General features: G+C 39.3%; 2 protein-coding genes across 3 annotated transcripts; both read left to right on the top strand.

Annotated features, from left to right (window-relative positions):
• Nucleotides 1–4,165: 4,165 nt before the first annotated feature.
• On the top strand, nt 4,166–14,371 carry LOC311072079 (calpain-1 catalytic subunit-like). 2 transcript variants are annotated; one of them, XM_084096826.1, is made up of 12 exons: nt 4,166–4,274; nt 4,563–4,807; nt 5,541–5,613; nt 5,771–5,889; nt 5,975–6,108; nt 6,774–6,948; nt 7,221–7,295; nt 8,192–8,277; nt 12,826–12,900; nt 12,984–13,144; nt 13,375–13,538; nt 13,637–14,371. In XM_084096826.1, the coding sequence occupies exons 2-12, from the start codon at nt 4,571–4,573 to the stop codon at nt 13,724–13,726; spliced, it is 1,389 nt and encodes a 462-aa protein (XP_083952952.1). In that variant the 5' UTR covers nt 4,166–4,274; nt 4,563–4,570; the 3' UTR covers nt 13,727–14,371. The 2 variants fall into 2 exon arrangements, with proteins under 2 accessions (XP_083952952.1, XP_083952953.1); XM_084096827.1 differs by having other exon boundaries at nt 13,375–13,542; nt 13,773–14,371.
• A 2,330-nt stretch (nt 14,372–16,701) lies between these two features.
• On the top strand, nt 16,702–24,207 carry LOC311072080 (calpain-1 catalytic subunit-like). Its single transcript, XM_084096828.1, has 12 exons — nt 16,702–16,833; nt 17,155–17,400; nt 18,829–18,901; nt 19,059–19,177; nt 19,267–19,400; nt 20,030–20,204; nt 20,474–20,548; nt 21,282–21,367; nt 22,625–22,699; nt 22,783–22,943; nt 23,192–23,359; nt 23,581–24,207. Exons 2-12 carry the CDS (start codon nt 17,164–17,166, stop codon nt 23,631–23,633), a joined length of 1,356 nt encoding a protein of 451 aa, XP_083952954.1. The 5' UTR covers nt 16,702–16,833; nt 17,155–17,163; the 3' UTR covers nt 23,634–24,207.
• Nucleotides 24,208–24,386: the final 179 nt, after the last annotated feature.

Below are 24,386 nucleotides of genomic sequence, written 5' to 3'. Positions count from 1 at the left end.
GTTTGCTCCTAAAACCATTGTTTCATGCAGGAAATTCAAGGCCATGGCCATTGAGGCAGAGGTTAGCAGTGCCTCTTTGGTCCATAGAACGTAGTTTACGTAGGTTTGCGCATGCGCAGTCAATTCTCATGCTGTCTTGAATTATCAACATTGAGGCAGAGACCCATAGATATCATATATAAACGCTAGATGTCTCGTGCGCGCTGCTGGCCAATGGAGGTCGACGTCCGCACACGGCGGCCATCTTGCCACAGTGGACTCGCTCACTCGTTTAATGGTGCATATACTTTTAAATAACCATAACTTGCTCAATTTTCTACCGATTTTCAAACGGTTTGGTTTGTTATAAACGTCAGAGATGTAGTTATGACACTACATACATACACTGCATACATATGAATAATCATAACATACATGTTCAAGCATTCGGAATTATAGCCACGTTAATAACGTTTGTAAGAAACCAAACCGTTTGTAAATCCGTCAATATTTCAGCGAGATATGAGGATTTGTGTGCATGCTGATCACTCACCTAATGCACAGCTTCACTGCGGTAAGATGGCCGAACGGTGATGCCGGAAGTGACTGCGCCATAAGACATCTAGCGTTTATATATGATATCTATGCAGAGACCGAGCTTGCTTCATGTCACGTGATCCACTCACTCTCACTCAATCCGCGCTTCCCGATCTAGCGGCGCCTAGCGTTGGCTGTCAACAGGCCCGGGGTGGGTAATCGGGAGAATTGCCGGTGGGCCGCTTCACTTTTGGGCCGGTCGAGGATTTTTTTCCCCACATTTGTCACGTTAGTTACATTAGGTTACACACGTTCCGCATTCTGACACCGCAGCGCGCAGCCTCTGCATAGGTTCTATTTTTTACAGTCTATGGTTCTACCATGTGAGGGAGTTCTCCCCTCCCCTCCTATAGAGTTGGTTGGGTCCATAGCCAGTCTTTTCCAAAACGTTTTCTAATTACCACGGCACCGCCGCCGGCGCCTACCGATAGCTGGGCCGGCCCGGTAGCTATGCGTCAGGGAGGATGGATGGGAGGAAGAGGCCAGGAGGTATGAAAGCTTGTTTCCGCCACAGAATAAAACATTTTAAAAGATAATTGCGACTTTTTATCTCGCAATTCTGTCATTATTTCTCAGAATTGCGTGAAATAAAGTCGCAATTGCGTGTTATAAAGTCAGAATTGCGAGATATAAAGTCAGAATTGCGTGAAATAAAGTCGCAATTGCTTCTTATAAAGTCTAAGTGAGTTATTATTTAACCTTTACATTATTTGTTGAACCATGGCATTAATACAAACTACACAATAGTGACTAGGCTGCTTGTCGGTTCGCTGACACCGCGCCGCCTCCCTCTTACTGTGTCCCGCACAAAACATTTGTTTTGTTGTATAAGTCATAAGATAGATGTGTCCATTAATTTGATTATTAGATTTGATTGTGCATTAGCCTCACATATGACTGACTTTGCTGTATGCAGGCAGCGATGTGATGATGCCTGATATGAACTTGGGTTGCTACATTAACTGAATGAATATATGCCACATTGATAGGTCACACCCTACCCATGACAAGATTTCACCGCACGTTACTGACTTACATCAAGACAAACAAAAAATGTATTACAAGTTTTTTGAAATTGTTTGTTAACATGGACAGACGGTGCATAATCTAATTACGTAGGCTATGTGCTAATTTGCATAAATACCACAACAGGTCTAAACATTGGGTATAGCCAGGCGAAAATGTCTTGTTGAATCTTGTTGACATAACAGTAAAATACTTAGGGCCCTATCTTGCACCCAGCGCAATTGACTTTGTACACCGACGCATGTATCATTCCTATTTTGCAACCGCGCAAAGCGCCCTTTTCCCTCCACAGCAGCACGTCGCTAAACTAGGGAATGAATTTGCGCTCCCTGGGCGGTTCAGCGCAAAGAGGAGGCGTGTTCCGGCGCAAACGTTCCCTTTTTTCCGCAAACGTTTGCTATTTTGCAGGTTTAGAAAACAATTGCGCCACTAACCAGGAAAAAATAGTTTTAAGTCAGTGGCGCGTTGCGCATGTTATTCATATGCTATTCTAAGGGCGCATGCTTGGCCATAATCAATGTAGGGTGTGCTTTGATTCTCTCATCTACACAGAAGCAGCAGTTTTCATTTTTGCAAATCATACATTATTACGATAGATAGATAGATAGATAGATAGATAGATAGATAGATAGATAGATAGATAGATAGATAGATATACAATTTATTATAAAAGCACACATCTAGCTTACACATTTACCCAAATTATCATACGCCTGTTTAACCGAAGTTAATTTGGGTGGGTTTCTCCATTTCAATGTAACTTCTCTCTTTTACGGCCGTGACGAGAGCGTTGCTCTCCTCGGCTGTGAACCGCTCCTGGCGAGCGCCTGGTAAATCCGCCGTTACAATAGCAATCCGTTATGGAAAAAGCACGTCTGCTCTTAAAGGGAATGTTAGATGACGCTCTGATTGGTTTATTTCACGTTACGCCCAAATCACACCTATGAATAATGAAGCTACTTCAGACCAACCCATTTTAGATTTGCGCCTGGCGCAAGAGTCATTTATCCCGCCGGGAAAATAGCAACAGCGCCCAAGACCCGCCCACAAAGTTACTTGCGCTTTGCACTTGACACTTGCGTTTCAGATCGTTAAAATAGGGCCCTTAATGTTAAGGTCTGAACCCATTTAGGCTACCCATGAGCATTAATACATAGAGGCAGGAAGAAGTACTTTAGAAACCAGCCTTTATTATTTTTTATAAGAGATGGGGTTTGGGGCTGGGTCTGTGGGACTGTTTCTGGGGGACGAATCTGAGGGAAGAACAGGAGACAATGGTAAGGAGAATGCAGAAGACAAAAGGTAGGTAAAATAAAAAGTGAATCCCCAGAAACAGTCCCACAGATCCAGCCCCAAACCCCATCTCTGCAATAATAATTAATAAAGGCTGGTTTAAAGTACTTCTTCCTGCCGTGTATTAATACTCATGGGTAGCCTAAATTCGTTCCATTCAGATTTTAATATTAAGTATTTTACTGTTATATGTCAACAAGATTCAACAAGACATTTTCACCTGGCTAGACCCAATGTTTAGACCTGTTGTGGTATTTATGCAAATTAGCACATACGTAATTATTATGCACCGTTTGTCCATGTTAACAAACAGTTTCAAAAAACTTGTAATACATTTTTTTGTTTGCCTTGATGTAAGTAATCAACTCAGTAATTTTCATGGTGATATCTAAAGGTTAAAATTTTTACCCTATTCACGTAAGAAAAAGAATGAATAGGCGTATTAGGCTATATTTGGAAACTTTCCCCTAATGGGATTCTTCTGGGCTTTTTTTCCTTACTCAGGACATATTGAGGATACAAAATCAGTTGAGTTTGCTTCTGTTGCAATTTGTTCAAGCTTCTTTCATAAAATGACTGGACTAAAAACTAATAAAGGTTTATGTGTTTTCCTGGACTTGTATCTCTAATCGAATAAAACTGTTTGTTCCTCTAAAAGTTTACATATTCTATTGTATTGCTTTATTTTCCTGTTACAATTTATTTTAAGTTGTGGTTCTCTCTGTTCAGTCTGGCATCATGTGATGTTCCACATCAAAGTAATTCGGGCAAAGTTTCAGTTATATGACTATAGTATTGATTCATTGTTCTTTTAGAATGAAATGATCATGTCAGAAAAAGCTAAACGGATAAGGGCTTTACTTGGCTTTTACAGCAGGACACAACAATAAGTATTTTATTCTTCTGAATTATAATTGGCCCACCTCAAAAAAAGAAAAAAAGATTGGAATGTTACTGTCTAAAATTAAGTGTATTTATATAGATGAAATCTAAGTTTTATGTAGTTTGTTGTTAGACCGATGCGACAATGTTCTTAGTTACTGTTCATAATTATGGTCATTATTGTGTGTCCCTTTGTGGTCTTATCAACCAATCTAACACACTAAGCAACAATCTTAAAAAGAAATTTGAAGTTCTTGAGCGCTTTCTGCATTCATTTGCATATCAATTTTTTTTTTAGTTAAGGCTATATATGGTGAAACTGTTACGCAACTGCACAGGTGGGAGGACCTTATGCAATAGTGTCCCTGAGCAAAACCAAACCTACACACTGCTACACCCTTCCTGAAAACATCATTCGGTCTGAGCGCGGAATTCCTGAGCCTAGGGCAGAACAAAGAGAATCGGTCAAACCTAGTAAGAGAAAACTGCTCAATTAGGTGAGTTGTTATCCTTGAAGGTGAAGTATATAATTTATATCTTAAAAACTGAGTTTAATCTCTAATTATATTGTAAGTCTCTTAAAAGCTATCAAGATGTGTCTTTCAAAGGGACAAGATTTCTCTCCCAAATAGGTCTAACAAGCCTAGAGTATCTTATCTCTTATAGATCTTTGGAAACAAAACATATTATAGCATAGTGTTGTGTCATCCCAACAGTAAACAATGCCAGATGTGACACTTTTATCTTTTTCTTTATATTTTATCCTAAAAATCTGACTTTTACAGCTGTAAAAATGCCACCACCTCGTGTGAACAGAATACGCAGGGATGAACAGCCCCCAAGAGACAAAACGGGCACTCTTGACGTCCCTTTGAAATTCTTGGATCAGGACTACCAGGAGTTGAAGAAGAGCTGCTTGACCAATAAAATTAGATATGTTGATGAGAAGTTCCCTTCAGACAGCAGCTCCATTGACCCAAAGAAGAAACTTGGATTGGATATGAAACAAATCAAATGGTTGAGGCCATCAGTAAGTTACCTGTATTGACTTTCCATCTTCAGACCTTCAGAAACTTTCAAGAAGAGTTTATAGACATTATTGTTTGAACGGATCTTGAATATTACCTGTCATCATGAATTGTTGCAAAATGTCTCTTAGGGCTTGTAAAACAGGTTTATCTGTAGCATTTCCCAACATATTTTTATTTACAATTGTGGCAAGGCATCTTAAAGGCACAATATGTACTATTTTTGGATTAAAATGCCCCAAAACCACTCAAACAATGTTAGATATTTTGTTGACGTGTACTTACAAGATCCCAAATCTTTCCAACAATGTTTAATTCCAGAGAAATCAGGTATTTTAACCAGTGTAGGTGGTTAGCAGGTGAACTTTAAATGTAACTTTAATAAAAACAGCAAGGTAAAATGTCCCACGGCTCTTGGCCCGCCCTGCTTCATACCACAGTAACGTTAATAAAATGAATACATTAGCTCAATTATTAGTCCCGTCGGATTGCTTTCCATCGGCTGTGGAGGTGAAGAAGATAACTCCCATGATTCCACATTCAGTCACTGCATCATCAAGCTCTGCCTTTGTTATTGTTTTGAAAAAGGAACCTCTAGAGGCGTACTGTGCCTTTAAGTGTCTTGAAAGCAGATTCAAAATACAATATACAAGTCTAAATGTCTTCAGTTGTTCCCAAATCCTTAGGGCAAATTTCATTGTATAATGTATTAATTTAATTATTCTCTCCCTTTAGAAAATAGTGGCAGACCCTCAACTCATTGTTAAGGGGGTTTCCAGGTTTGACTATTCCCAAGGATCTTATTTAGGTATGCTTATATCTGTTTATTTACATACTCCAGTAGGTGTTGGTTTTGAATGATGCTGTATCTATGCTGTAAATAGCATCACTCTATATAGACCAGAATGCCTTTTGTTAACTCAATGAAAGATCCATTTTTGCTAATGTTTGTGCTTTTACCTTAGGAAACTGCTGGTTTCTTGCTTCAGTTGGAGCTTTAACCTTTCAGGAGGATGTCATGGACCAGGTCATGCCAGTTGGCCAGTCATTTGGTGAAGATTACACAGGGATATTTCACTTTAGAGTGAGTTATTTGGTCTTTTTCAAAATAACTTACATTTTATGAAATCAAATGATCAGTCCTTAAACCTTCTGCTTTATTCGTATAGTTCTGGAGGTTTGGGAAATGGACTGACGTTGTCATTGATGACAAACTGCCAACAATCAATGGCAAGCTCATTTTTGTTCATTCAAAAACATCTAATGAGTTTTGGCCTGCCTTGCTGGAGAAAGCTTATGCCAAGTAGGTTTATTCTTAAAATTATTCTTCTTTCATAGTATAAAAGCATGTTTGTTTATTGAACATAAAAATATTAGGTTACACTTGATTTTACAGTATGTGTACTTACAGTGTACTTACCCAAGACAGCACTGGTAATATAAGGTAACTACATGGGTAAAGGTTAAGTTTAAGGGCAGGTTCAGGGTAAGTACCTAGTTATTACCCAGTTATTGTAATTGCTATAATATGTACGTATGTACATGGGGAACAAGACTGTAAATAAAGTGTTACCAAATATTATTTAACCATAATTACAAGAGATTTTGGCCCTTTTCATGTTGTGTATGAACCCTGGTTCTGAAGTTGCCATACAGATAGAAGTATTTGACATTGTCACAATGATAACAGTCCAAACCCGGTCCTGGAGGGCCACTGTCCTGCAGAGTTTAGCTCCAGCTTGCCTCAACACCCCTGCCTGGAAGTTTCTAGTAAGCCTAGTAAGACCTTGATTAGCTGGTGTGTTTAACTGGGGTTGGAGCAGAACTCTGCAGGATAGTGGCCCTCCAGGAGCAGGATTCGACACCCCTGGTCTATTTTAATCATCAACAATTTGAGTAATCCCACAGAATCAATCATTAAAGGCTTGTTGGTCCACTGTATATTGAAATGTAGAATGACTTTTACAGGGTGTGTGGCTCTTATGCTGACATGCACGCTGGTCTTGTATCTGAGGCTCTGTTGGACTTCACTGGTGGCATCCATGTGCACTTTGAAACAGCAAAAACTTCTATTGATTTGTGGAGCCTGATGAACCGTGCAGCAAAAGCAAAGGCTCTTATGGCCTGTGGCACCTTTCTGGGGGTAAGCGGTGACCTCAGGCTTGTCCTTTCATTACCGTGACATACTGTATGTTATCACCATATTCATCTAAAACACTGTCACTGAAGTATTTTGCATTAAAGATTTCAATGTTCAATTAAATACAAATTACTATAGTGAACATTTCTAAAATGTAAGATGTAGGGAACAATGTAAAGCATTAGCTGTACAAAAAACAATTTTTCCTATTTCCTGATACATATGTCACCAGGCAGCATTATTGATTCAATATGTCTTTTTTCATACCATATCAGAAAACATCTGCAAACACAGTATTATCCAATGGCATTGTTCAAGGCCATGCATATACAGTGACAGAGGTTTACAAGGTAAGTCTGCACAGAATCAAATGTCAGATCACAGTGCCATCAGATTAGGGAGACAGATAGACAGACAGACAGATAGATAGATAGATAGATAGATAGATAGATAGATAGATAGATAGATAGATAGATAGATAGATAGATAGATAGATAGATAGATAGATAGATAGATTTTCTGAATTTGTTCTCCATAGGAGCATCACTTTTTCCATTGCATCATTTCCAGTCCATTTAGTTTTAAAACCTCCTGCACTTTAACTTTGTGTTCTGTTCTGGGACCTGTCTTCACATGTAACCACCTGGGAAAATGTTCAATAAACCTGAGGTTGATTTTTATAGAAAGACAAGTGTTTTACTACAAGAGGGGTGCCAAATCCTGTTCCTGGAGATCTATCTTCCTGCAAAGTTCAGCTCCAACCCTGATCAAACACAACAGAACCAGCTATTGTAGATCTTCAGGAGCGCTTGATAATTACAGACGGGTGTGTTAGATCAGGGTTAGATCTAAACTCTGCAGGTTTGATCTATACTATAGGAACAGGACGGGCAACCCTGAACTACAACAATACTTGCTTTGTTCTCATATTAACCATTTTTGTTATTGTGTACACCAGTATTTATTTACTAATTGCATTCAGATGTATTCAGCATATGAGCTCCACACTTTGGTATGTCCTTTGTTCAGTTTGCATTCATTCCTGTGTATCTCTTACGTCAAGCCTGTGATTTTGCAAGAGAAGTTTCTTGAAATAATGTTTTGTACTTTATGTAACTCAAAGCATTGTGTTTAGCCACCTTAGTCCTGAGGTAAATATGTTATTTCACAATATCCTTGGTGAAATGGCAAATGGCATATTCTGTATTTATGCATTAAAAGTGTCATGTCATGTTGTATTCTACAGGTAACATGCCGAGAAAAACCAGTTCAGCTGGTGAGAGTGTTGAACCCTTGGGGAAAAGGCGAGTGGACCGGTGACTGGAGTGACAAGTAAGAGTAATATGAAATTATAGGTTCACTAATCACAACACTGATCAAGCGTCACTCTTTGTTTGTACCACTAGATGATTCATGACTATTATATTAAGTATAAATAAATGAATAAAAAGTCTTAATGAGGTTTGAGAGTTGTATTAAGTTTTTTCAAATTTCACTTTTTTCAGTTAGCTTGTTAGCTTTCAAACTGTAAATCTTTAAAAGTAATTTTGTAGAAATTAAATTTTTTTTCAATTTCAATCAAGATGGGGTAATTCCTTGAATATATGAAGTATAACCAAAACCTTATGTTAAGATGGCTCCTGCACTGAGTATCGTTTATTAGGCAATGGCATTGAGAAACGTTGCATGTGAACAAAACATTTGCCGTTTTTTCATTGAAGTAGTGGTTTTATCTCGCAATTGTCAGTTCCCTTTCAGTTGCTCACGTTCGACGTAACGTCGATGTGACGACATAATTGGGATCGGCTTGAGAGACCAATCTATCGCCCTGTCGCCCCGCGTCTTCACGAAATTTGCGGAGGCGGCCATTGCTCCCATGTGCGAGTGTGGTGTTCGCATTCTCAACTACCTTGACGACTGGCTCATTCTGGCCCAGTCGAGAGAGCAGTTGTGCGAACACAGGGACATGGTGCTCAGTCACCTCAGCCACCTAGGGCTTCGGGTCAACTGGGAAAAGAGCAAACTCACCCCTGGGCAGAGGATCTCTTTTCTCGGTATGGAGTTGGACTCGATCATCATGACAGCGTGATGCAGTCAGTGTTGAGCTGCGTGAGCACGCTCAGATGCAGAACAGCGGCACCACTGAAACTTTTTCAGAGGCTCCAAGGGTATATGGCATCTGCAGCCGCGGTAACGCTGCTCGGATTGCTTCATATGAGGCCGCTCCAACACTGGCTCCATGATCGAGTCCCGAGATGGGCGTGGCAGAGCGGCTCGTGCCGGGTCCAAGTGACCCCGCACTGTCGCCAAACTCTCAGCTTGTGGTCGGACCCTTCGTTCCTGCGGGCAGGTGTTCCCCTAGAACAAGTGTCCAGGCATTCTGTGGTCTCCACGGATGCCTCTGCCACCGGCTGGGGGGCCACGTACAATGGGCATGCAGCTTCAGGTCTGTGGACGGGGCCTCATCTGCATTGGCACATCAACTGCCTTGAGTTGTTAGCAGTACATCTTGTGCTGAGCCGCTTCAAAACGCCGCTACTAGGCAAGCATGTACTGGTCCGTACGGACAGCACTGCGACCATTGCGTACATCAACCACCAAGGTGGTCTACGCTCCCGCCGCATGTCACAACTCGCCCGCCATCTCCTCCTCTGGAGTCAGAAGCATCTGAGGTTGCTTCGTGCCATTTACATTCCGGGCCTGCTCAACCGTGCAGCCGACAAGCTCTCACAGCAGGAGGTGCAACCGGGAGAATGGCGACTCCATCCCCAGGTGGTCCAGCTGATTTTCAGGCACTTCGGGACCTCACAGGTAGATCTGTTTGCCGCCCCGGACACGTCTCACTGCCAGTTGCTCTGGCACACAGCTGGCCCCGGGGCCTTCACAAGTATGCGTTTCCCTCAGTGAGCCTTCTTGCACAAACCTTGTGCAAAGTCAGGGAGGATGAGGAGCAGGTCTTGCTAGTTGCGCCGTATTGGCCCAACCGTACCTGGTTCCCGGAACTAGTGCTCCTCGTGACAGCCCCTCCCTGGCCCATTCCTCTGAGAGAGGAACCTATGGCACCCACGTCCAGACCTCTGGAAACTCCATGTCTGGTCTCTGGACAGGACTCAGAGGTTCTAGGTGACCTACCCCCCGCTGTAGTTGACACCATCACTTCCGCTAGAGCCCCCTCTACGAGGCGCCTCTATGCATTGAAGTGGAACCTTTTCGTTGACTGGTGTTCTTATCACGAGGAGAACCCCTGATCTTGCTTGATCAGAGCCGTGCTTTCCTTCCTGCAAGAAGGGCTGGAGCGAAGGCTGTCTCCCTCCACCCTTAAAGTGTATGTTGCCGCGATTGCCGCACATCACGATGCAGTTAAAGGTAAGTCATTGGGAAAGCACGACCTGATCGTCAGGTTCCTGAGGGGGGTGAGGAGACTAAATCCGCCTCGCCCACTCTATACCCTTGGGATTTGTCTCTGGTCCTTTCGGCACTTCAGAGACCACCCTTTGAGCCCTTGCAATCAGCTGGGTTAAAAATCCTGTCCTGTAAGACAGTTCTCCTGCTTGCATTGGCCTCCATCAAGAGGGTAGGGGACCTGCATGCATTTTCGGTCGACGAATCGTGCCTAGAATTTGGCCCGGATAACTCTCATGTGATCCTGAGACCCCGGCCCGGATACGTGCCCAAGGTCCCTACCACACCCTTGCGGGACCAGGTGGTGAACCTGCAAGCGCTGCCTTCGGAGGAGGCAGACCCAGCCCTGGCTTTTCTCTGTCCCGTTCGCGCTCTGCTTCTGTACGTGGACAGAACGCAAAGTCTCAGGACCTCAGTTTAACTCTTCATCTGTTACAGAGGCCAGCAGAAGGGAAAGGCTGTCTCCATGCAGAGGATGGCCCACTGGATAGTGGATGCCATCGCCTTGGCTTACGAAGGCATACCCTGTCCGCCTGGGTTGAAAGCCCACTCCACTAGGGGTGTCGCTTCTTCTTGGGCGCTGGCACACGGCACCTTGCTGACAGACATCTGTAGAGCTGCGGGCTGGGCGACACCTAACACGTTCGCTAGGTTTTATAGCCTACGTTTAGCCGGTTTCTTCCTGTGTGCTCGCTTCAACCAGCTGGTAACACCGAAGTTCCCGCTCTGGTGTCGGCTTGCTGCACCACTCCCTTCCACTGGAACGGATACATGCGCTTTTTGCTCCAGTCAAGTTCCCCACTTAGGCGAACCCTGTGAGTTCCTCCGCACCCCTTCTGCAGTCGGACATATGCGCATTCTCCACATGGTACCTCCCTTCTGGCAGGATGTGGCTTCCGCAGTATCCCTCTCCTCTGGAAAGGCATGCTTTCCCAGTGTTATCCAAGAGTTCCACTGTGTGGGGTATAACGGAACAGCAGTTGAACTCCCTCTATGCAGGTCTTCCGCCCCAGCCAGTTGGGGGCCTGAGAGTCTGCGTAGGGCGCTGGATGTGGCAGCAACCGTGGCGTTTTCCAAGGGATCCCACGTTTACGTCGAGGACGAGGATTACGTTGTCACGTCGACGTTACGTCGAACGTGAGCAACTGAAAGGGAACGTCTCGGTTACTAATGTAACCCTTTAAGAGGGAACGGGAGATGTAACGTCCCGTCGCCACGGTTGCTGACCATCGCTGTTTGGCCGAACACGTCACGGCTCCTCAGCGTAAAACAATATGCGACGCTCCTGCTGCACGTTATATGCTCGCGCTGCAAGCAGAGCAGCAGATGCAATTATCGCATGCCAATATTGGCTCGTTTTAATACTCTCGAAGTAGATTGGTCTCTCAAGGCGATCCCAATTATGTCGTCACGTCGACGTTACGTCTCCCGTTCCCTCCTTCAGGGAACGAGGGTTACATTAGTAACCGAGACGTTTTCCTTCATTGTTAGAGTGTGCAGGCCTTTTTGAATCTTAGGGTACATTTAAACGACATCAATGTACTAAAAACGTAAGGTTTTACTTTGCGTTTTTTTGCGTACAGACGACAATGTTGTCAAAAGTATTACCATTCACACGGATCCGCAAAAACGATTAAAAGCACTGTATTATTTATGCCAGGCCAGTGCATTGGCGCTGTCACTTTGTAAAGAAACACTACAGACTGAACATAATACATATGCACATGATGTCACCGTTTTCACAAATCTGTGTTTTTGTACTTGACACAGAAATTATAACATTATCGTTTTCAAAAACTTGCACAGGCCCCCAAAACGCTGTTGTGTAAATAAAAGGCCAAAACGTTTTCTGTTTTTAGTTTAAAATCTTGTCTAGTCTTGTTAAGGAATGTTCACACTAACATAGATTAAATCGCTGGAGGTTGTCAAGTGCCGTTGATTTTTAATTTGCATGAGTTACATCAATGGTCACTGCTAACTCCTATTCACTGAAGGATATTTTGAACAAATGAGCTTTTGTTGCCTTTTGTTATAGAATATACCTTTAAAACAAAAGCCAGTTCTTTAGTGACATCACTTTCTGGGAAATGTCATATTTTGGGGAACAAAGGACAAACATCAATTACTTTTAGAAAGAGTTGATGAATTCTGATGTTTTGTGCTATGGTCACTTTAAAACATCTGTAATCTGTATGATAATATATAAAAAGATGGTTAAACAATATTAAAATGGACTTTAAATTGACTCTGAGGTACAATTGCTGATTTTATTTCCATCCTTTTTGTTATCTTATTTAATTCTGTGCCATTGGAAATTCAACTATACTTTTTAGTGAAATACTAATTACAACAGAAGCTTGTACATACAGTTCAAAAGTATATCTGTTTTTTTTTTCCTCTTTATTTGCTGCTGTTAGTTTCTCAGTGAGCATAACCCCATGTAATATATATTTAATATATGCTTTTGCATAACTTTAGGTCATCATTGTGGAACAAAGTGAGTAAGGAGGAGCGATCCAGGTGTCGTTCTTTGGCCAATGACGGGGAGTTCTGGTGAGCATTAACTGTAGTTTCAGATATGATCTCTTGCTGCATTAATGAATCAAATGTTTTCAGTTACTCATATTTTACTGCAGGATGTCAATGGAGGACTTCACCAAAAACTTCGAAGACATTGATATTTGCTGCCTTAGTCCTGATTTTCTGGACAGTTCCTCTGAATGCAAATGGACTTCCACATGTTACAAAGACAGCTGGGTTGATGGGACTACAGCTGGTGGCTGCCTCAATAATAAAGGTAGCTCATAAATATATAATGAGAGAGAGTGGCATGTGAGCATTTCATACAATTACATACTAGCATGCATGAATAGAAATATTAGATACAGCATGCAACATGCTTTTTGGGTGTCTATGCATAAAATTGGCCATATTGTGTGTGTGTGTGTGTGTGTGTGTGTGTGTGTGAATGTTTATGTGTACCTACTGCATGTAACTCAAAGGTCTGATTCAATGGATGTATTGTAGACTCTTTCTGGATGAACCCTCAGTTTCGGGTGAGGATTGAGGAGCTTGATAAGGAATGTAGTGGTCAGTGCCCTGAAAACATACTGGTGTCCCTCATGCAGAACCATGAGAAGAGAAACAGAAGTGAAGTTTCTAACTTTGCCATCGGCTTCGATGTTTTTGCGGTCAGTATTAACAAATAACTCTATTGGAGTCACAGAAAATACAGTAATTTTGGTTTCCACTTATTAATGGTGTGCTATTCTACTTTCTACTTCAACAGATTCCACCAGAGGCAAGTAAAAAATATAATTCAAGCTCAAAAGTGTTAAACTTTGCTTTTAAAATGCATAAATTACATGATATTTACTAAATAAACTGGTTGCTTGAATACAAGTTTATATTTAATTCTCCTTTAGATGAAAGATGTTAAGCTCCCAGACAAGTTCATCTACCGCAAACGCCCCATTGAAGGTAGTGGGAACTTTGTCAAGGCAAGACATGTGATGACATTGTTCAAGCTTGAACCAGGAGAGTATCTCATTGTACCGGCCACTTTCAATCCTAAAGAGTGTGCAAAATTCATATTGTCCATCTTCTCAAAGAGTGAATCCCATAAGAGAAATAAGAAACCTGAGATGACATATTTATGAAATGACCTATCAGCGACTCCAGATAAATGAAAACACACGACTGCAGTACTGACAGTTTCATACATCAGTGCTATATTCCCCGGGGATTTTTGTTGTTTACAAGCATTAATGTTTCTCTTAAACTATTGTTATTTCATGTAATATCTGAATTTGTGAGCTTAATGTTATTAGTTACATTTATTGTTGTTTATGTGAAAGGTTTTAGATTTTCTATCATGTTGTAACGTTGTGTTTGGGTCAGGTCAGTCAGTTACATAATGCCATAATGCCATTTCAGTGAGTGCCCATCATGTCTTCAAAATTAATCGTATAGACTGAAGTGTCACAAAAGATCCAATACTAAAAAAAAATAAACAATGTTTTTCAAATAATTATTTTCCCATATATTATTTCAAATGTCTGATTACAATTTTAATATTTGCTATGCAATAAGACTGATTGACCGATAGTGCGGCTGCGTCGAGTTTTTCCAGCTAAACTGCTCCAAATCCATAAAACTGTTATTTATTGGACAGTGTTTTGCTCCATTTAGTTTCTGGAGGAATAAGTGAAGTGCCCCTGTAAGTATTGAACTAACACTGCAGTTACGGGTTTCTTACAGTAGAGGGCAGCATTTCACTAAAATAATGGACATCACATTCAAAACAAACACAGGTAGAAGTGAGAGCATTTACTGAGATCTGCCTCAGTCAGCCGAGAAGTATCGCTGTGTACACCAGGGGCCTGTTTCAGAAAGGAGGTTAAGTGAAAACTCTAAGTATGTTAACCCTGAAATGAGGGAAACTCTGGGTTTTCGGTTTCAGAATGGGAGGTATGTCAAACCTGAGAAAGCAGAGTATAGGCTAAGTCAAGCCCGTTTCTGAAAGAGAGGTAACTTATACTCAGAGTCAGTTACCATGGTAACTTACTCTGTGAACCTAACCTGGTCGGGAGCAGGTTTTCTTCGGTAAACCCAGAGTTTTCCTTTAAAGAGGAAGCGGTTTTTAAACACCTCATTCATTCTTTCAGTAAATTTATTCACTGCTGTTTTTACTGCTGTTTTTTTCTATTTTTTATTTTTTTTAATAAGATGAAGTCTATAGAACTCCTTAACTGACAACTGAAAATACAGTAGTAGATTAGAGTTACATAATGTAGTTCTAAACAAATTCTACAGAAATAAACTGTGGCATTTACTGAAAATCACTGAACTGTGTTGATCTGTGCAACAGAAGTTGATGGACCCTCCTCCTGCTGTTCTTCCACACTCTGGGGGCGGGGGGAGAGATAAGAATACCCGTTTATACTTAGATTTAAACTTAGATTCTATAGGCTACTCCACATAAAAAATGTGCGTACAATTAACGTACAATAGTGAAAGATTTTTGATAACGTCTTCCCTGCCAACTCTCACGCATTCACCGTGAGACTCACGCAATTGACACTTTTCGCGCTCTCACGCCACACATCCTTTTTCTCACGCACAGAAAAAACAAAGAGGACACGGAGACCGACAGACAAGACAGAGCAGGTTACTTATGATATAAAAAAATCTCAGCTCTCAAATTCTGTCAATTTTATTACGAAATTCAAGCAATAAATACCGTTTGGGCGCTTGTAAATGTGACGTGACAGATCCCTAGCGGCACGTGAACCGATAATCTCTACTAGTAGATAAAAATACGAATGAACAATGTTGAAAGAGACAGTAGCCTACAGCTTACCTAAATGTACCTCATACATAATATCTATCAATCACACTGATTAAAATATTATATAATAAAAAACGAGTTATTTTAACCTTATTACCAGCTGATAAGGCTCTGTATGTTTACAGCATTAGGTGAGATTTTTTTTTTTTTTCTTGAGAAAAATTAACGCCTATCTTGTGTACCTAATATTTATCCAAATGAGTCAATATTGAATCAAATCACAAGAACTGAATTGAATTGAAATCGTGAAATTTGTGTCAAGCAATAATAAAAAAACAGCTTACCAGAAATTGTATCTAAACAGTGTAACATGCTGTCACTAAACCTAAAATTCAATACACTTATTGTGATGCAAGATTTTTTTTTTACATGAATCATGATTTTTTTTACATTTTCTGATATTAAAAATATATATCAAAACTAATAAAGGTTTATGTTTTCCTGGACTTTTAGCTCTAATTGAATAAAACTGTTCCTCTAAAAGTTTAAATATTCTATTGTATTGCTTGTAGAATTATTTTTCTTCCACATCAAAGTAATTCGGGCAAAGTTTCAGTTATATGACTATAGTATTGATTCATTGTTCTTCTGAATTATAATTGCCCCACCTCAAAAAAAAAAAAAAAAAAAAAAAAAGATTGGAATGTTACTGTCTTACATTACAAGTGTATTTCTATAGATGAAGTCTAAGTTTTATGTAGTTTGTTGTTAGACCGATGCCACAATGTTCTTAGTTACTGTTCATAATTATGGTCATTATTGTGTGTCCCTTTGTGATCTTATCAACCAATCTAACACACTAACCTTTCCGTCAAAACATTAATTGGCTTAGCAACAATCTTAAAAAGACATTTGAAGTCCTTGAGCACTTTCCGCATTAATTTGCATATTATTATTATTATTATTATTATTATTGAGTTAAGGCTATAACTGTGAAACTGTTACGCAACTGCACAGGTGGGAGGAATTTGGAAGTCTTTTTCAGTTTACGCAATAGTGTCCCTGAGCAAAACAAAACCTACACACTGCTCTACACCCTTTCTGAAAACATCATTCGGTCTGAGCGCGGAATTCCAGAGCCTAGGGCAGAACAAAGAGAATCGGTCAAACCTAGTAAGAGAAAACTGCTCAATTAGGTGAGTTGTTATCCTTGAAGGTGAAGTATATCATTTATATCTTAAAAAACTGAGTTTAATCACTAATTATATTGTAAGTCTCTTAAAAGCGATCAAGATGCGTCTTTCAAAGGGACAAGATTTCCCTCCCAAACAGGTCTAACAAGCCTAGAGTATCTCATCTCTTACAGGTCTTTGGAAACAAAACATATAATAGCATAGTGTTGTGTCATCTCACCAGTAACAGATGTTTTTTTTCTGTTTTTTGAAAAAAGTGTTTTTCAGATAAACACTTTTATCTGTTTTTCTTTATATTTTTTCCTAAAAATCCAACTTTTACAGCTGTAAAAAATGCCACCACCTCGTGTGAACAGAATACCCGGGGATGAACAGCCCACAAGAGACAAAACGGGCACTCTTGACGTCCCTTTGAAATTCTTGGATCAGGACTACCAGGAGTTGAAGAAGAGCTGCTTCACCAATAAAATGAGATATGTTGATGAGAAGTTCCCTTCAGACAGCAGCTCCATTGACCCAAAGAAGAAACTTGGATTGGATATGAAACAAATCAAATGGTTGAGGCCATCAGTAAGTTACCTGTATTGACTTTCCATCTCCAGACCTTCATAAACTTTCAAGAAGAGTTTATAGACATTATTGTTTGAATGGATCTAAAAGAGCTTGAATATTACCATCATCAGTTGTTGCTAAATGTCTCTTAGGGCTTGTAAGAACAGGTTTATCTGTAGCATTTCCCAACATATTTTTATTTACAATTGTGGCAAGGCATCTTAAAGGCACAATATGTAAGATTTTTGGATTAAAATGCCCAAAAAACACTCAAACAATGTTGTATATATTGTTGACGTGTACTTGGAAGATCCCAAATGTTTCCAACAATGTTTAAATACAGAGAAATCAGGTATTTTAACCAGTGTAACGGCCCGTGTCATTATGATCATCTGTCAATGACATATCCATGTTACCGGCAGAAGACGCTTTAATATATTGTTTATAATATGTATATTATGTTATGTGTTTAATAATTATTATGCTTTAATATATTATGTGTTTTATTAGATAGGTAAGCAACTGTTTGGATACTATTATCGACAGAAAACGAATCATTGTTATATAGTTCAACACGGTTAGTCTTATTGCTTGAATCTCTTGTTTTCTTGATTTACCGCGAGTAACATGTTTGTACCATGCCTCAGAGACAACGCTATTTTGTCAAATGGTTAACATGGCATGATCAAAAAGAGCTTGTAGTAACAGTACAGCATTTTCTCCACAAAATATTTTAAAATTAAGTGCATGCCATTTAGCAACACAAGTCACCCAGCTTTTAATAATATGATATTCTAATATTGATCTAAGTTACTGCAATGTGCAACAAGTGTCTCATACCAGCCACCAAGCGAACGCACAGAGTAACGTTAAAATAACTTTCAACACACTCAAATGTATTTTAGTAAGATTGTAAAACAGCGCCGTGTTACCCCACAATTGTAATTTACCAGATAAAGTGACCTGTATGAGAAGTAATTCAGCACTTGTGGCTGTTTTATTAGAATGAAATAAAAAGAGGGGAATTTAAGTGATCAAACATAACTGTAACAAAGATAAGTTCAGGAAAGGAGGTGAACTTTAAATGTAACTTTAATAAAAACAAGGTAAAATGTCCCACGGCTCTCGGCCCGCCCTGCTTCATACCACAGTAACGTTAATAAAACTAACACATTAGCTCAATCATTAGTCCCGTCGGATTACTTTCCATCGGCTGTGGAGGTGAAGAAGATAACTCCCATGATTCCACGTTCAGTCACGGCATCATCAAGCTCCGCCTTTGTTATTGTTTTGAAAAAGGAACCTCTAGAGGCGTACTGTGCCTTTAAGTGTCTTGAAAGCAGATTCAAAATACAATATACAAGTCTAAATGTCTTCAGTTGTTCCCAAATCCTTAGGGCAAATTTCATTGTATAATGTATTAATTCAATTATTCTCTCCCTTTAGAAAATAGTGGCAGACCCTCAACTCATTGTTAAGGGGGTTTCCAGGTTTGACTATTCCCAAGGATCTTATTTAGGTATGCTTATATCTGTTTATTTACATACTCCAGTAGGTGTTGGTTTTGAATGATGCTGTATCTATGCAGTAAATAGCATCACTCTATATAGACCAGAATGCCTTTTGTTAACTCAATGAAAGATACATTTTTGCTAATGTTTGTGCTTTTACCTTAGGAAACTGCTGGTTTCTTGCTTCAGTTGGAGCTTTAACCTTTCAGGAGGATGTCATGGACCAGGTCATGCCAGTTGGCCAGTCATTTGGTGAAGATTACGCAGGGATATTTCACTTTAGAGTGAGTTATTTGGTCTTTTTCAAAATAACTTAAATACATTTTATGAAATCAAATGATCAGTCCTTAAACCTTCTGCTTTATTCGTATAGTTCTGGAGGTTTGGGAAATGGACTGACGTTGTCATTGATGACAAACTGCCAACAATCAATGGCAAGCTCATTTTTGTTCATTCAAAAACATCTAATGAGTTTTGGCCTGCCTTGCTGGAGAAAGCTTATGCCAAGTAGGTTTATTCTTAAAATTATTCTTCTTTCATAGTATAAAAGCAAGTTTGTTTATTGAACATAAAAATATTAGGTTACACTTGATTTTACAGTATGTGTACTTACAGTGTACTTACCCACTGACAGCACTGGTAATATAAGGTAACTACATGGGTAAAGGTTAAGTTTAGGGGTAGGTTCAGGGTAAGTACCTAGTTATTACCCAGTTATTGTAATTTATATAATAAGTACGTATGTACATGGGGAACAAGACTGTAAATAAAGTGCTACCAAATATTATTTAACCATAATTACAAGACATTTTGGCCCTTTTCATGTTGTGTATGAACCCTGGTTCTGAAGTTGCCTTACAGAGAGAAGTACTGGACATTGTCACAATGATAACAGTCCAAACCCGGTCCTGGAGGGCCACTGTCCTGCAGAGTTTAGCAAGTTTCTAGTAAGACCTTGATTAGCTGGTGTGTTTAAATGGGGTTGGAGCTGAACTCTGCAGGACATTGGCCCTCCAGGAGCAGGATTCGACACCCCTGGTCTATTTTAATCATCAACAATTTGAGTAAATCCACAGAATCAATCATTAAAGGCTTGTTGGTCCACTGTATATTGAAATGTAGAATGACTTTTACAGGGTGTGTGGCTCTTATGCTGACATGCACGCTGGTCTTGTATCTGAGGCTCTGTTGGACTTCACTGGTGGCATCCACGTGCACTTTGAAACAGCAAAAACTTCTATTGATTTGTGGAGCCTGATGAACCGTGCAGCAAAAGCAAAGGCTCTTATGGCCTGTGGCACCTTTCTGGGGGTAAGCGGTGACCTCAGGCTTGTCCTTTCATTACCGTGACATACTGTATGTTATCACCATATCCATCTAAAACTCTGTCACTAAAGTATTTTGCATTAAAGATTTCAATGTTCAATTAAATACAAATTACTATAGTGAACATTTCTAAAATGTAAGGGAACAATGTAGAGCATTAGCTGTACAAAAAAACAATCTTTTCCTATTTCCTGATACATGTTTCACCAGGCAGCATTATTGATTCAATATGTCTTTTTTTCATACCATATCAGAAAACATCTGCAAACACAGTATTACCCAATGGCATTGTTCAAGGCCATGCATATACAGTGACGGGGGTTTACAAGGTAAGTCTGCACAGAATCAAATGTCAGATTACAGTGCCATCAGATTAGGGAGACAGATAGACATACAGACAGACAGATAGATAGATAGATAGATAGATAGATAGATAGATAGATAGATAGATAGATAGATAGATACATAGATAGATGTTCTGTAGTGCCCTCAAGGCTCTGTTCTGGGACCTGTCTTCACATGTAACCACCTGGGAAAATGTTAAATAAGCCTGAGGTTGATTTTTATAGAGTGTTTAACTACAACAGGGGTGCCAAATCCTGTTCCCGGAGATCTTCAGGAGCGCTTGATAATTACAGATGGGTGTGTTAGATCAGGGTTAGATCTGAACTCTGCAGGTTTGATCTATACTATAGGAACAGGACGGGCAACCCTGAACTACAACAATACTTGCTTTGTTCTCATATTAACCATTTTTGTTATTGTGTACACCAGTATTTATTTACTAATTGCATTCAGATGTATTCAGCATATGAGCTCCACACTTTGGTATGCCCTTTGTTCAGTTTGCATTCATTCCTGTGTATTTCTTACGTCAAGCCTGTGATTTTGCAAGAGAAGTTTCTTGAAATAATGTTTTGTACTTTATATAACTCAAAGCATTGTGTTTAGGCACTTCAGTCCTGAGGTAAATATGTTATTTCACAATATCCCTGGTGAAATGGCAAATGGCATATTCTGTATTTATGCATTAAAGGTGTCATGTCATGTTGTATTCTACAGGTAACATGCCGAGAAAAACCAGTTCAGCTGGTGAGAGTGTTGAACCCTTGGGGAAAAGGCGAGTGGACCGGTGACTGGAGTGACAAGTAAGAGTAATATGAAATTATAGGTTCACTAATCACAACACTGATCAAGCGTCACTCTTTGTTTGTACCACTAGATGATTCATGACTATTATATTAAGTATAAAAAAATAAATAAAAAGTCTTAATGAGGTTTGAGTGTTGTATTAAGTTATTAGTATGCTAAATAACTTTTTTCGGTTAGCTTGTTAGCTTTCAAACTGTAAATCTTCAAAAGTAATTTTGTCCCCATCATATATGTAGTATATTAGATAAAATATTAAGCTCACCAAGCTGAATACCATTTTTTTTTCTTTCTAGGTTTCTTTGATCAAAACATCAACATTTTAATAACTAATAACACTGAGTATTGTTTATTAGGCAATGGCATTGAGAAACGTTGCATGTGACCAAAACATTTGCCGTTTTTTTCATTGAAGTAGTGGTTTTATCTCGCAATTGTCAGTTTTCCTTCATTGTTAGAGTGTGCAGGCCTTTTTGAATATTAGGGTACGTTTAAACGACAACAATTTCTTAAAAATGTAAAAGTTTTTACTTTGCGTTTTTTGCGTACATATGACAATGTTGTCAAAAGTATTACCATTCACACGGATCCGCTAAAACGATTAAAAGCGCTGTATTATTCATGCCAGGCCAGTAGTTGGCGCTGTCACTTTGTAAAGAAACACTACAGACCTATAGACTGAACATAATACACATGCGCATGATGTCACCGTTTTCACAAATCTGCGTTTTTGTACTTGACAGAAATTATAACATTATCGTTTTCAAAAACTTGCACAGGCCCCCAAAACGCTGTTTTCGTGTAAATAAAAGGCCAAAACGTTTTCTGTTTTTAGTTTAAAATTTTGTCTAGTCTTGTTAAGGAATGTTCACACTAACATAGATTAATTTGCATGAGTTACTTCAACGGTCACTGCTAACTCTCATTAACTGAAGGATATTTTGAATGAATGAGCTTTTGTTGCCTTTAGTCAGTCTTTTGTTATAGAATATACCTTTAAAAAAAAAAGCCAGTTCTTTAGTGACATCACTTTCTGGGATATGTCATCATTTGGGTGGGGAACAAAGGACAAACATCAGTTACTTTTAGAAAGAGTTGATGAATTCTGATGTTTTGTGCTATGGTCACTTTAAAACATCTGTAATCTGTATGATAATATATAAAAAGATGGTTAAACAATATTAAAATGGACTTTAAATTGACTCTGAGGTACAATTGCTAATTTTATTTTAATATATGCTTTTGCATAACTTTAGGTCACCATTTTGGGACAAAGTGAGTGAGAAGGAGCGATCCAGGTGTCGTTCTTTGGCCAATGACGGGGAGTTCTGGTGAGCATTAACTGTAGTTTCAGATATGATCTCTTGCTGCATTAATGAATCAAATGTTTTCAGTAACTCATATTTTACTGCAGGATGTCAATGGAGGACTTCACCAAAAACTTCGAAGACACTGATATTTGCTGCCTTAGTCCTGATTTTCTGGACAGTTCCTCTGAATGCAAATGGACTTCCACATGTTACAAAGACAGCTGGGTTGATGGGACTACAGCTGGTGGCTGCCTCAATAATAAAGGTAGCTCATAAATATATAATGAGAGAGAGTGGCATGTGAGCATTTCATACAATTACATACTAGCATGCATGAATAGAAATATTAGATACAACATCCAACATGCTTTTTGGGTGTCTATGCATAAAATTGGCCATATGGTGTGTGTGTGTGTGTGTGTGCATGCGTGTGTGTGTGTGTGTGTGTGTGTGAATGTTTATGTGTACTTACTGCATGTACCTCAAAGGTCTGATTCAATGGATGTCTTGTAGACTCTTTCTGGATGAACCCTCAGTTTCGGGTGAGGATTGAGGCGCTTGATAAGGAATGTAGTGGCAAATGCCCTGAAAACATACTGGTGTCCCTCATGCAGAACCATGAGAAGAGAAACAGAAGTGAAGTTTCTAACTATGCCATCGGCTTCAATGTTTTTGCGGTCAGTATTAACAAATAACTCTATTGGAGTCACAGTAATTTTGGTTTCCACTTATTAATGGTGTGCTATTCTATTTTCTACTTCAACAGATTCCACCAGAGGCAAGTGAAAAATATAATTCAAGCTCGAAAGTGTACAACTTTCCTTTTAAAATGCATAAATTACATGATATTTACTAAATAAACTGGTTGCTTGAATACAAGTTTATATTTACTTCTCCTTTAGATGAAAGATGTGAAGCTCCCGGACAAGTTCTTCTACCGCAAACGCCCCATTGAAGGTAGTGGGAACTTCATCAATTCAAGACATGTAATGAGATTGTTCAAGCTTGAACCAGGAGAGTATCTCATTGTACCGGCCACTTTCAATCCTAAAGAGTGTGCAAAATTCATATTGTCCATCTTCACAAAGAGTGAATCCCATAAGAGAAATATGAAACCTGAGATGACATATGTATGAAATGACCTATCAGTGACTCCAGATAAATGAAAAGACACGACTGCAGTACTGACAGTTTCATCAGTGCTGCTATATATATTCCCCGGTGATTTTTGTTGTTTATTAGCATTAATGTTTCTCTTAAACTATTGTTATTTAATGTAATATCTGAATTGGTGAGCTGTGATTAATGTTATTAGTCACATTTATTGTTGTTTATGTGTAAGGTTTTTGATTTTCTGTCATGTTGTAACGTTGTGTTTGGGTCAGGTCAGTCAGTAACATAATGACACCTTGTTAATGCCATTTCAGTGAGTGCCCATCATGTCTTCAAAATTAATCGTATAGACTGAAGTGTCACAAAAGATCCAATACTAAAAAAATAAACAATGTTTTTCAAATAATTATTTTCCCATATATTATTTCAAATGTCTGATTACAATTTTAATATTTGCTATAAGACTGATTGACCGCTAGTGTGGCTGCGTCGAGTTTTTCCAGCTAAACTGCTCCAAATCCATAAAACTATTATTTATTGGACATTGTTTTGCTCCATTTAGTTTCTGGAGGAATAAGTGAAGTGCCCCTGTAAG

This window comes from Abramis brama (assembly GCF_963993115.1).
Source record: "Abramis brama genome assembly, chromosome: 21".
In the NCBI taxonomy this organism is placed as follows: Eukaryota; Metazoa; Chordata; class Actinopteri; order Cypriniformes; family Leuciscidae; genus Abramis; species Abramis brama.
This window is presented reverse-complemented; position numbering and strand designations above follow the sequence as displayed.

Bases quoted from the DNA above. Each gene is read 5' to 3' on its own strand.
- LOC311072079 (XM_084096826.1), top strand. From the start codon at position 4,571: ATGCCACCACCTCGTGTGAACAGAATACGCAGGGATGAACAGCCCCCA. The intron at 4,808-5,540 runs GTAAGTTACCTG...CTCTCCCTTTAG, and splicing joins TCAAATGGTTGAGGCCATCA to AAAATAGTGGCAGACCCTCA. The intron at 5,614-5,770 runs GTATGCTTATAT...CTTTTACCTTAG, and splicing joins TTCCCAAGGATCTTATTTAG to GAAACTGCTGGTTTCTTGCT.
- LOC311072080 (XM_084096828.1), top strand. From the start codon at position 17,164: ATGCCACCACCTCGTGTGAACAGAATACCCGGGGATGAACAGCCCACA. The intron at 17,401-18,828 runs GTAAGTTACCTG...CTCTCCCTTTAG, and splicing joins TCAAATGGTTGAGGCCATCA to AAAATAGTGGCAGACCCTCA. The intron at 22,700-22,782 runs GTGAGCATTAAC...ATTTTACTGCAG, and splicing joins GCCAATGACGGGGAGTTCTG to GATGTCAATGGAGGACTTCA.